Below are 12,199 nucleotides of genomic sequence, written 5' to 3' on the forward strand. Positions count from 1 at the left end.
CAGTCCGAAAGAGGTCTTGCTGGTTTACAGCAGAGACAAGGATAATAAAAACAGTGATTCAGTACGAAGGATCATGCAATCTAAAATTAAACTGTCTGAGCTGAAGATCAAGGTAGAGAGGGTCTGTCGGATTGGAAAGGGAGGTATTGCGGTAGAGTTGAGCGGTAGTGGCGACGCTGCTACCCTTGAGCGAAGCATCGAGGAGAAAGTACCTGAGATAACGGCCACACGTAGTACCTGAGATAACTGCCAAAAAGAGATGGCCACACGTAGTGCTGTTTTCGGCACATACGGACATTACAAAGGAGGAATTGCCAAATCTCTTACACTCCCAAAACCAACTTTTACAGGACAACTTCACCGAGGAAGAATTCGAAACACAGTTTCGACTGAAATTCCAGCTGGGAAAAAAAGGAAGCCATATACAAGAACTGGATGGTGGAGGTGTCTCCTGCTGTTAGAAGGATACTAATAGATCTTGGAAAAGTTAACCTGGATTGGTCGCGCTGCAGGGTCGCGGATTTCTTTTCGGTCCTGCAGTGCTTCAAGTGCTGCCAATTTAATCACGTGGCAAAAGACTGCCCACAAACTAAAACACCTGAAGCCAGTGCACAGGGGACCACCCTTTTCGTGACTGTCCTAACCGCAGGGAAGCACCAACCTGCTGTAATTTCATATTAGACAAGACCAAGAATCACAAACACAACGCGAGGGATGTCAAGTGTCCAACATATCAACGGGTTAAATTAATTATTACTACAAGAACCGACTATGGGATATAATCAATTTAACAACATTCGTATACTGCAAAGCAATACTCAAAGAAGCTTCTCAGCCACTTCCCTCATCTATGAAACGCTAGATAATTACGACTTGGTCTTTCTACAAGAACCGTATTGCCGTAATGGCATCCCCTCGTGTTTACCTACGTCCTGCCCGATCCTCAATGGTACAGGACAGTACCGTGAGCTATCACACTGGTACCCAATGTTAACTTAACAACATTGCACCACACTAAGTACAGTAACGAGCACATCGTGACTACAGAGATTCTGTTTAATAGTGAAAGACTTATTATTATCAATGTCTACTTCCCAGGCTGGATGGAGAGCGAAGGCTTCCTCGAGGACCTACAAAGAATCTTAGATGCCTTTCAGGGAATCCACATCATAATGGTGGGTGATATGAACGCTCACTCCCCAACTTGGGGAGGGGAAAAACTAGACAGACGCGGGAGTCTCTTTGAGGAACTTATACATCGCAACGACTTCCTCTTACTCAATAATCCAATGTCTCCTTTCACATTTCGCTCTCCACGGGGAAGTTCTTAGATAGACGTGTCGACCTCTAGTTCTGGCCTTTACACCAAAATCGTGAACTGGAGAGTTCTCCCTGAAACTTTGAGCGACCATGCTCACATTGCATTTGAAATCACATGCTCAAAGAATGAGCACTCCATGGAAAGCACCTCTAGGAGCAAATTCGACCCCAACAGAGCTGACTGGAACCGGATTAAGGCATACTTAAAGAGTCATCTCAATAAAATCTACTCTGAAAATCAAGGCGATGCCAGAGTCCAAATTGAAACAAATATAGACATTATTCGCAAGGCGTGCGAAACATACATACCTAAAAAGACGGCCAGGAGAAGGACCTAGGCAACACGATGACCTAAACATCTCTCTGGTGCGTACGCTTACGCCTATCTACTGGCCACCGGCCTCCATCACTTTTAGTCACCACGTGGCGGCGCTGGAGAGCTACATTAACCTCACTGGTCGGTTCGCTTAGCAACTGGCAACGTTGGTCGGAGAAAGAGCCGCAAAGGCTATAATCTCCATATTAAATTGTGTGAGAGAGAGAGAGTGTGTGTTGTTTGGGAGCATCTGTCAGTGCTGTGTCTTCGATACTAACTTATTTCTTTTTTATAGGTAAGCAATTTTTTTTTGTTGTTTTATTTTTATTTTGTTGGTATTCTGTGTTTTATTGACAGATGCTACCTAACTTTAACTTTAAACTTTAACTAATTATTACATTTTATTTTTAAACCTTAATTTATATTTAAATTGTTATTTAAATAATTTATTATTGTATAATTTTGTTTGCAATCTTATGTTCATTGTATCTAAGTGTTTTGTTTTTTGGGAGATGGTTTTGCTTACTGCATCAAGGAGTGCAACCAGTAAAGCGTAATAAATAAATAAAACTGTTTTTAAAATAAGAAACTACTAATATTTTTATCAACAATACACATTCTTCTTTTATTAATTTAATTTTCTGCTTTTCGTTCAGTACTTCAGATACAATTTTCACATCTTTTTGCAAACATTTTCACTTATTTCTCAAATCCATTAAATGAAAATACAGTTTTCTTATGCTGTGCTATATTAAAGTGTAGCGTACAAATTCGATTATTTTTTGTTATCTGTAACCTTTATAGAACGTAATTGAATTTCACCATATTATTTACAAATACCATTTCTCTATACTTTAATATTGGTATGGTAACTGTTCTACACAATTTATATTTTATAAAAAAAAAATTCAGACAATTTTTAGAGTATTTATGGTCCTGATTTATCAGAAACCTTCAACCAAGAGAATTGCCTTTCGATGTATTTTGTTCATTGTTTTCGTCTGTATTTGATAATTGCTTAATTATGTAGATGAACGTTCGTCTGTCGTAATAATGAGAGATAAAAATAAAAATTTTCGCTTTAGCTTCGTTCTGTTCAATATTAAAAACACCAAATATCAACTTTGACTTCCCGCATTATTTAAAATACTTGTACTTTATTTCACTGCTGTACTAAAAAACATTAAAAGGGGAAAATGAATCCTACAATTTTCAACATTTTCAAACTTTGTTGCACCTTGTGATTTAGTTGCAAATTCGAAAAACACATGGCTGGCGCTAGAGTTTATACCGCCCGGGCAAGACGTGCATTTGACGCCCCTATCCCTCTAAATATAGAGGAAACTAATTTGTTTAAAAGTGTCGTATCTATTATAACTGGGAGGATATTTTTGAGTGTTTTGAAGTATTCATTTTATTTAAAATACTTTACATTACACGATAGTTTAGCTTTTCGTTATTTTCACTCACGAAAGTTTATGAAAATTTGGCGCCTTGAAGAGATGCCCACTTTGTCCATGCGGCAGTGACAATGCAGTATTTAGTACCGTAAAAGTTTGCGTTTACCGTACTGTCTAACAAACTATACAAATTTCATTGCCGTTTCCATTCACGAAAATAACGAGAGTAAAATTTCCTATATTTTTTACCATTAAAAACAAAAACACAGCGCATTATTTGACCGGGAAACGACTGTACTCAAGATTGTAACAACTAAATATTTACAACAAAAACAATTTAAAACATTAGAGATACACTATGTACTGTATACAAAGTGTATGATAGACTGATTTAAATTTATCAATAGAGTTTAGACGATATTGACAACTTAATATATATTTTCAAATTCGTTTACATCATTACACATTTTGAACTCTGCTTAATGACAAACGAATATTTGATGCGCCGACGTAAAATTTCGTATTCCAACAATGATAAAATACAAGTGATGGGTTCATCCAGGCTGTTTGAACATTGCAATGCGACCAATTGTTCGTCTATACTTATGTCTACTGATTCCCGAACGTTAGAAAAATTGAAATTGTAATTTACATTCGTGAAATAATGAAGAATATCAAAATTAAAGAAATCGTGAAACTTAGCGCTACAGGTTTCGCCACAGCATACGCCAATTAAATTAACGTCGACATTAATTCCGTTCATTACATCACAAAAACTGATAATTCTTGAAACAGGTTCTCTGATATCATATAAATTATACGAAGAACTTTTGTAAGTTAAGATAATAACGTTGATCTTCAATTTATTCGCTAAACGGCGGTAGTTTCGGAACTCACTTACGTACATTTTCCGATCTTCGCCTTCAATTGGAGTCTCGTGAAAATATAAATAAAATTCTGTTAAATCAAGCAGCTTCAATGCCTCTTGGAAACGAATAAGATCTCTCCACTCAAGAAGTATCATTTTTGCATGAGAACAAAATTGTTTCCAATTTGTTTTCAGTTTGATTTCTCTGTAAGCGCTAAGCATATGTACCATATGAAACAAATTACATTCAATTGCAGCTATTACCTTTTTGGGTAAAGGTTTATCCTTATATAATCCAAATATAAATAATAATTCCGCTTCTCTAATATCCTCTGACAATGAAACATTTTCTATATACATTAATAAAGCTGATAGAAATTCGAAAAATGTGTGATGGAGAAAACTATACTTAATTACATTATCGTTTATAGGAAGGGAACTGACGGTGAGAATGTCCAGTCCAATAATGAAATTGTGTTCAACTTCTTCCGGAAATAAAGCCTTTAAATCTTTTGATGTGAAGGAGTATTTTAATTTATTTACCAATTTCAATAGTAAATCTTCACCCATAAAATATTTTCCTTTTTTAAACTTACATTTCTGATCAGTTTTTCTTAAGTAACGTTCAGTTATAAGAGTAAATATTTTAATGTATAAATCAGTCATAGTTTTAAGTTTTTCCATTGTTTCATTCTGACGAAGACAACACAACATGTGCAGCATTAGAGGACATTCTGATATTTCTCTATAGAAGTTGTTTTCTTCCAGTTCAGAAATGAGTTTGTCGGCTTTACTCTCGTCTTCTTTAAACATTTTTTTAATGTATTTTTCTTGGTTTTCTGGAGAAAACCCCTTTACTGAAAACCTCATCTTCATGTCCTCTCTGATTTCTTCCGCTGCTTGAGGTCGACTCGTAACCACAATCGTCATTCGACCAGAAATATAATAAGATTCGTCTCTTATAAATTTTATAATTTTAGATTTGTCTACGATCTCATCGAAACCGTCCAAAATCACCAAAATGTTTCGTTGGCTGTCTTGTAGTTTCCAATCTTTATCACTCGGTGGGTGTTTATACATCTCATCGAGTAATGCACCTATTACACTTTTATTACCTAATTCTCTTAAAATTACAATGAAAGTTAATTGAAAGTGTTGCAGATAATTGACGGATGCCCAATCGTAGGCAATTTTCTTGCATAAAGTAGATTTACCATAACCGGGATCTCCTGTCACTAAGATAGTTTGATGTCCATCTTTTTCTACGGCAAATATCTTATTCAGACTTATTTTCTCTCCGCTTGTCTTTCCAAATAAATCTGCCTTTTCTACTATCAATTCTACGAAATAATCTTCCACTGGAAAATCATTTCTCTTTCCTTCCCACAAGAAAGCTGTCATGTAAGAAAAATAAGTCTCATATTTGTCCTTCATCTTTCGGGAGCAATTTTTGAATATTTCTGTAAGTAAATAACAATAATAGTAATTAATCGAAGATCATGTTAGTTTAGTTTATTTTATTAGAGTAGTAGAAATTACACAGGAATTTCATCTTTGTTTATATATATATATATATAGATGAAGTTTTATATGTTTAAAAAGTTTCAGGTGTTTATATATGTACATATGTTACCGTTAAAGCTTGAAAGCCGTTAATGTGTACTGTACGTCAACGGTGAATATAGTAAGTTATGTTGTCATAATCAATAAATATTAATGTTATATAATTGTTAACGTAGATGTGCAAGCGTATGAATGTAAGATACACAAGTGTTACATATGCATGAAACCTCATACAGTTTAAAGAATCGAAGATAAAATTGTATGCCTGCAAGATGATCAATTCGTTTATCTTTTTTAAAGTATATTATGTTTATAATAGTTTAAATGTATTGTATGAAAAAATCTTTTGTTTTTAACAATTTTAATTGACTGAAGAGGGTCGTATTACACCCGAAACGCGGAACGTATATGCGTATCAATTGAAATAAAGATGAAAAGAAGCCAAGCTGTCGCTAAATTACACTGCATTGTGTGTTAGAAACAACAAATTCCAATTTCTAATGCGTACGTAGAAAGACGTTTTTCTTCAATGAATAACTTATTCTGAGATAAAAAAAAAAACAGATTAACACCGGAGAATGTTAAAGCTGAACTACTAATTTGCAGTAACATAAAAATTAAATGTAAAAATTTTTACGAAGAAAATAAAAATAAAATATAAAAAGAACTCATAGAAGCAGCTAGGAGCAAACAAAAATACGCTTTTAAGACGGTAAATAGCAAGAGAATATCATATCATATGACATTATTCATTTGGAATAAATAGTGAGCTTTAAATAGTATCTGACATAATAAGAATATGACATGTTTACTTTAATTGCCAATCACTTAGGTTTGCTTGCAATCTATATATATAATCGAGACGAGTTTATAATAATGATAATAATAATAATCAGTGCAGAGCCCAAACGGTTAGGAGTTGAAAGTTGAAATTTGGTACACAGTTAGGGTACGTCACGAGAACGCACACTAAGAAGGGATTTTTCGAAATACCTCCCCACGGGGAAGAGGGACAGGATTAAGGCTTAACACTTTCATCAACAATGGAAGTGTGAAGTAACAATGGAAGTGTTCAGAGAAAGCGACGTGCAAGACGCAGATGCAGTTTTTTGGTTTTTGCGGGAAATCGAACATATTTTTAGATCCATCTGAAAATTCTCTAATTAGTCCGGACACGGGGACCCAATTCTTGCATTCTGTGAAAACGGGTAATGTTGACTATAACGTAATAATCTTAATCTTCGCTATCATTACTTTTGCCAGAGCAACGCCGGGCCTACCTGCTAGTATTGTTATAATCGTAAATTTATCAAATCTCAACAACACTATTTTCGAAATTGTATGGAATGTATCAATATCTTAACACTAATACTTTCAATTTCAATCAAAAAGGTGTATTAACGTAAAAGTAGAATTGAGTCGAAACTCTACGAAGCCATTAATATTGTTTCGGGGACGATCCACGAGGATCACTTGCTTCTAGCATAAAAAAGTTTAAAAAAGGAAATTTTTAAAATTTCTTCTATATTGATAACGAAATCGTGTATACGAGTGTTTGTTACATTTTTAATTTTCTCGTCTCATATTATGTAAAATAGCAAAGTTTAACAAAGTCGACAGATTCAATTTTGAAAACGAATTCAGTTCGCTGCGCAACTGCAACTTCAATTAATCATAGAATGAACAGCATCCTACTGGCAGAAGAGATCACCTTTCCAACGTGATAATTTCAATCTCTTTACTGTATAGTAATGGAGTATACCAGGAGGATAATCTATATTTCCTCTTGAGAAACAAACTTCGAAGCAACGGCGAAATACACATCTTCGCGATCTGGCTGCTAGAAATATAGTAGATTTAAACATTGTCGCCTTGTCGTACGGTAAACAGACCATGTATCTTAGATGCAACCTATTCTAACATTTATAAATAATAATAACGTGTGAAACAATGCCTTTAGGTTCTGATGGGTTACCCCATACTTCGTCTATGGACCTTCGATTCCATTCGCACAGTTCTACAAATGCCAGACAACGTGTGCAAAGACGGTTTTCTTCTACAATCCTCATAAAGAAGAAACAGCCGGTTAGTTCTTCGCGAGTGTGACACAGATGTTGTTATTGAGCACCATAAACTGCCGAAAAAGTTTTGTATATCGTATCATGCACAGCCTGCCACGCTAATCAATACACCAGTGTTTTGAGTTCAGCAACACTATTGTGTCTTTTATTATCAGATTAGATATGGATTTGAGTTCAGTAAAAAAAACGTTCGTTGTATTACAGTTAGAACATACTTTAAGGCTATGTACGCAGGTACTCATAGTCCGCCAAGTAAACTGGTTCTTATAATAGTTTTTCACAGAAGTGCCTGTGTATTGTTATATATTTATAATATGTTAAGATTTAAAGTTTTTAATACTCATTTTGAATCGACGTCTCACTCACGCTATCAGCGACTATTTACTGTATATCCTACAACTGGAAAAGCTTGTGGAATAATGCTTGTAGAAGAATTCATCAGATCTCCTGCATATAGCACGTACCAGGAGGATATCATCTTGTTCATTGTATTATTAAAGTTCAGTGAGTATATATGACTCGAATACTCTTCATAACAACATTGTTTTAGTAAAAGGAAAGTAATGTGCAATTGATATTTTTGAACGAATGTTATAGAATATGGATTATATAACTAAAAACATTTCAGATAATGTTTGACTGTTCATGGATTTAAAGTGGATATTTATTGATTAACCAGGTCTTGAGTAATAAATTAGTGAAAGATACTTATTGTAATTTATTTTGTATAAGAACTAATATAAAAAGTTTTCTAATTATAAATTAATTTTAAAAAAAAGAACTTTGCGATGAAACTTATTACAAATACTTTATCAAGCATTTTCTTCAATGTGTCTCTAGAAGTTAGACGAAATCTTTACTAGTTTCTATTATTTTTGTTTCGAAATATTCTACGCTACTTTCAAACACAAATAACCGTGATTTTAAATAATCTAAAACGGCAAAAATTACAATTGTTTTCATTAATCTTAAATTCTGTACAAAGCACTTTATGTACAGTACTTAAGTAGTGTTTATTGTTGTAAATTAACTACAAGTATTCATTCTCGGAACAAAAGAATAGAAAAATTGCAATTGTAATAACGTTTCTTATGTATGTTTATTGTAAGGACACGCACTTACCATCTCTTTCTTCATCTTCTTTCTTTGAAAAACTTGCTTTCGATTCTCCTAAATGAATTTCATATTTTGGTCCAGTGTGAACATTTTTACACTTGTACAGTATCGGTAAAGCTTGATTATAATTATCCACTGAAATTAATAGGGAATTCAATATTACTTTTTACCGAATTATAATTGTACCGGTACATCGTAATTTAATAACAGTTAAATGACGATAAAAATTATTTGTAAATCAATATAATATAAAAAAATTTTTAGGCTAAAATATTCCCATACGTCCTTGATTATCTCTGTGTAAAAGACAATAATTTAATCAGAGTAAATTATTGCCTTTTAATATATAACACAATTTTTGCAGAATATCTTCTATTATATCGTCTTTAAGGTTTAATTCATACAGTAAGATATACAAAAGCATTTACCAATTATAAGATCCTTAAGCATATTTTCAGCTTGCTTTATCCCATTATTTATCTGTAATTAAATGATATATATTTATTACAACCTTTAAACTAGTCTACAGTACAGTTTATAGAAAGAAAAATTAACAATATAAAGTGTATTTAATATTAGTGCACCACTATTACATTATGAGGGCATTCGATTTGAGTACGATTGACTGAAACACTTCCTCCTCACTTTACTGTTATATTCTAGTGGCTATCCATCTATTCATATACCGCAAAGGAAACTTAATTTACCCTGTTTAACATACGTAACATCGTAACTCAGTGTTTGAAATTACAGCAATCAATTTGCCAGATAAACAATTGAAATTAGCTACATGTCAAACTATCCTTAGTTTATATACTTGATTTGCAGCATTTTCAAATTTTACGACAACGAAGTTACGTGTTTCAGTTTTTACACGAAATTATGCCTATGTAGGATGTCCAAGTCATTCCAAAATAAAAGTTGTGTCACAAAACAGTTATTTAGATTAAAATAAAATTCAATTTACCGACTTACTTCATCAACTACTTTGTAATTATATAGAGAAACGACGACACTCTTCTCCTGACTTGGAGCTTCTGCTTCTGCCATTTCTTTAATTCAAATTTAATAATTTATCTATAATATAAATTCGTCATATTTCTTCGTTTTAATTAACTTTTATTTAAAAAAATACGTTCTTAAAGTAAACATATATACTATTTACCTTATATATTACACTTGAATAAAACGCTTTTCGTTCTGTTCTTCAGGTGCAAGATACTTTAGTGGCAAAATTATTTTCTATCGATAAACATAAATTAATTTTGAATACCATATTATTATTGTGGTCTGTAATTCGAGAACCCAGTAAGAGCCAAAAATCATTTTAAAAAGTCAAAAGTTTTACAAAAGCCACAAAGTATAGGCCTAATTAATACTGCATATAATCCGGTAACATTCCCTTCGGTGCAGCTTCATATAAATTGTAATCACGCAATTACCTAGATTAACCACCGAAAAGATTCAGCAAGAGAAAGGAAAAGATTTGGCCTTGTACGAGCGTTCCTCGGGAACTGCCCAATTATACTCGTATACGAATTTACTAAGAGTAACAATACAGCTAATTCAATGTGCCCGAGATTTTCAGAACACGCACACTCCCAGGACCTACTCAATTGAAACATGACGTAAAGCTTAACTGACTTGTAATAAAACTTATGAAATTTTTCGTGTGTCATCGATGATATACATTAAAAACTGCTTAGGCGACCACCTGCATTCGACGGGCACCTGTCAAAACGGGCAAAAATTTCTGGCATGGCATAGTTTATACATAGAGTCTTCGTATAAGTTACCCGTATTAAACGACCACCTGTGTAACGCGACCGCGGGCATCGATTTTTGGTCCGAAACAACATACAACTGTAATAAGCGACCACTTCCGCGAATATATCCGGTCTAAACTATTGTTCGAACCCAGAAAACAGTGTGCATTATAATCGAGAAAATACGAGTATTATATTAATATTTAAAATATTAGAATTAAACCTGTCTTATAAAATCATGACGATTCTTGTTAATCGAGTTATCCGATAACAATAAAACACAATATCAATATAGCTCTATCGTTGAAAAAATTTGTTTATTTTTGCCCACTTCGAGTTTTGCTTAGTGGAAATGGCTAAGAAGTGCAAAAAATACGTACGGAAATGCAGTATTACAGCACCACCTGTATTGGACGACCACCTGTCTAAATAACCACTTTTTGAAAGAACCGTGGGTGGTCGCCATAGACAGATTTTACTGTATTCGATAGAAACTGTTTTCAGCTCAGCTTCAGCTGGATCCAGCTAATCTCCATCTTCGTCTGACTGCTGTCTGTCTGTCTTCCCCTGTTTTCTATTATATCTACCGTTTTAAATGTGGAAAAATTGTTTAATATATCTTTACAGCACCAATTTATGTTTAATTGACTAGAGACAATCGTTGCAATTAGTAATCATTTCAGAAAGAGTTATTTTTACAACGGAGATTAAAAACTGCTTTAATATCTATACAATAATTTTCTTTGTCTTCTCAATAGAATCCACGATACAAATATATTTTGTTAGGTTTTCTTGTTAATTTCTTACATTGATTGTGACAAACATAAGTTTAAATTACAAAATACAGCAATAGGCTAAGAATAAATTACATGAATTGAATAGCATATAATATATAAAGTAGGATAGCGAAAAGTATTATATAAACATATTATTTTTGTATAATAACGTGCTGTTTACAATTAACAATATACGCAAACAAAACCAGAATTTCTGATAAAAATTAAATAATTTTACAGACGTATTTTTCAAACATCCCACTACCAAATATCCCGTATGTAAAATATTTTATTGTAAATTATCTATATACAACTTATAGTTACTTTAATATGTTCTTAAAAATGAAAAATACCCTCTTTTTTTTTGGTGATAGTTTTCGAAATTAAAGTGTTGGTAAATAGAGACGAGTAAATACATCAGTACACTGCATTTACAAGCACCCTCGTAATTAAATTTCACATCTGGTTATATTTACTGAGTTTCAGGATGAAAAATACGTTAAGATAAAGTTAACTCTCGAATTATTATTATTAAAATTTATTGTCATCGGACTTACGTGTCTTTACATTTTTATTTTTCTGCCTTAGTGACAAGTAAATGAAATTTAAGTTGTAAAATATGAGGAGGAAACTTAAATCAGTCGAGTGTAGAAATATCTTTTTGCTGTGTTATCATATTTTATTTCGTATTAATTTTCATTTTCATGTACAGCAGTTAAGTTTCGAATCAATACTTAGAGAAGAACAGAATGCATATATATGTTACCGCTAAAGCTCGAAAGCCGTTAAAGTGTACATTAACTAGCTAATCTCCAGATTAACTAGGGTGATCCGTTAACGTGCAGAATCAAGTGTTTTCCGCATTTTACCCAGGTAATCTGCACATTAACGGCTTCCGTATCGTTAAAGTTCAAAAGTTTGTTTCTCTCATTTCCTTTCCCTACTACTTCCCGAAGAAGACAGAGCTCAATTTTAGCTGTGGTTCTTAGTAAA

The 12,199-nt window shown here is 33.2% G+C and overlaps 1 protein-coding gene across 1 annotated transcript; it reads right to left on the reverse strand.

The window, feature by feature from the left end:
- Positions 1-3,462: 3,462 nt before the first annotated feature.
- Positions 3,463-9,714, reverse strand: LOC136968733 (nucleotide-binding oligomerization domain-containing protein 2-like). The gene is made up of 4 exons (XM_067262762.1): positions 9,640-9,714; positions 9,093-9,144; positions 8,671-8,799; positions 3,463-5,364 (listed from the first exon to the last, which is right to left on the reverse strand). Exons 1-4 carry the CDS (start codon positions 9,712-9,714, stop codon positions 3,488-3,490), a joined length of 2,133 nt encoding a protein of 710 aa, XP_067118863.1. The 3' UTR covers positions 3,463-3,487.
- Positions 9,715-12,199: the final 2,485 nt, after the last annotated feature.

The sequence above is a fragment of the Centruroides vittatus genome, unplaced genomic scaffold (assembly GCF_030686945.1).
Source record: "Centruroides vittatus isolate TY-2023 unplaced genomic scaffold, ASM3068694v2 contig_1513, whole genome shotgun sequence".
Lineage (NCBI taxonomy): Eukaryota > Metazoa > Arthropoda > Arachnida > Scorpiones > Buthidae > Centruroides > Centruroides vittatus.

Coding starts and splice junctions, on each gene's coding strand:
- LOC136968733 (XM_067262762.1), bottom strand. CDS start 9,714: ATGGCAGAAGCAGAAGCTCCAAGTCAGGAGAAGAGTGTCGTCGTTTCT. Junction 9,145..9,639: donor ATTACAAAGTAGTTGATGAA/GTAAGTCGGTAA, acceptor ATTTAATTACAG/ATAAATAATGGGATAAAGCA. Junction 8,800..9,092: donor GCTTAAGGATCTTATAATTG/GTAAATGCTTTT, acceptor TATTAATTTCAG/TGGATAATTATAATCAAGCT.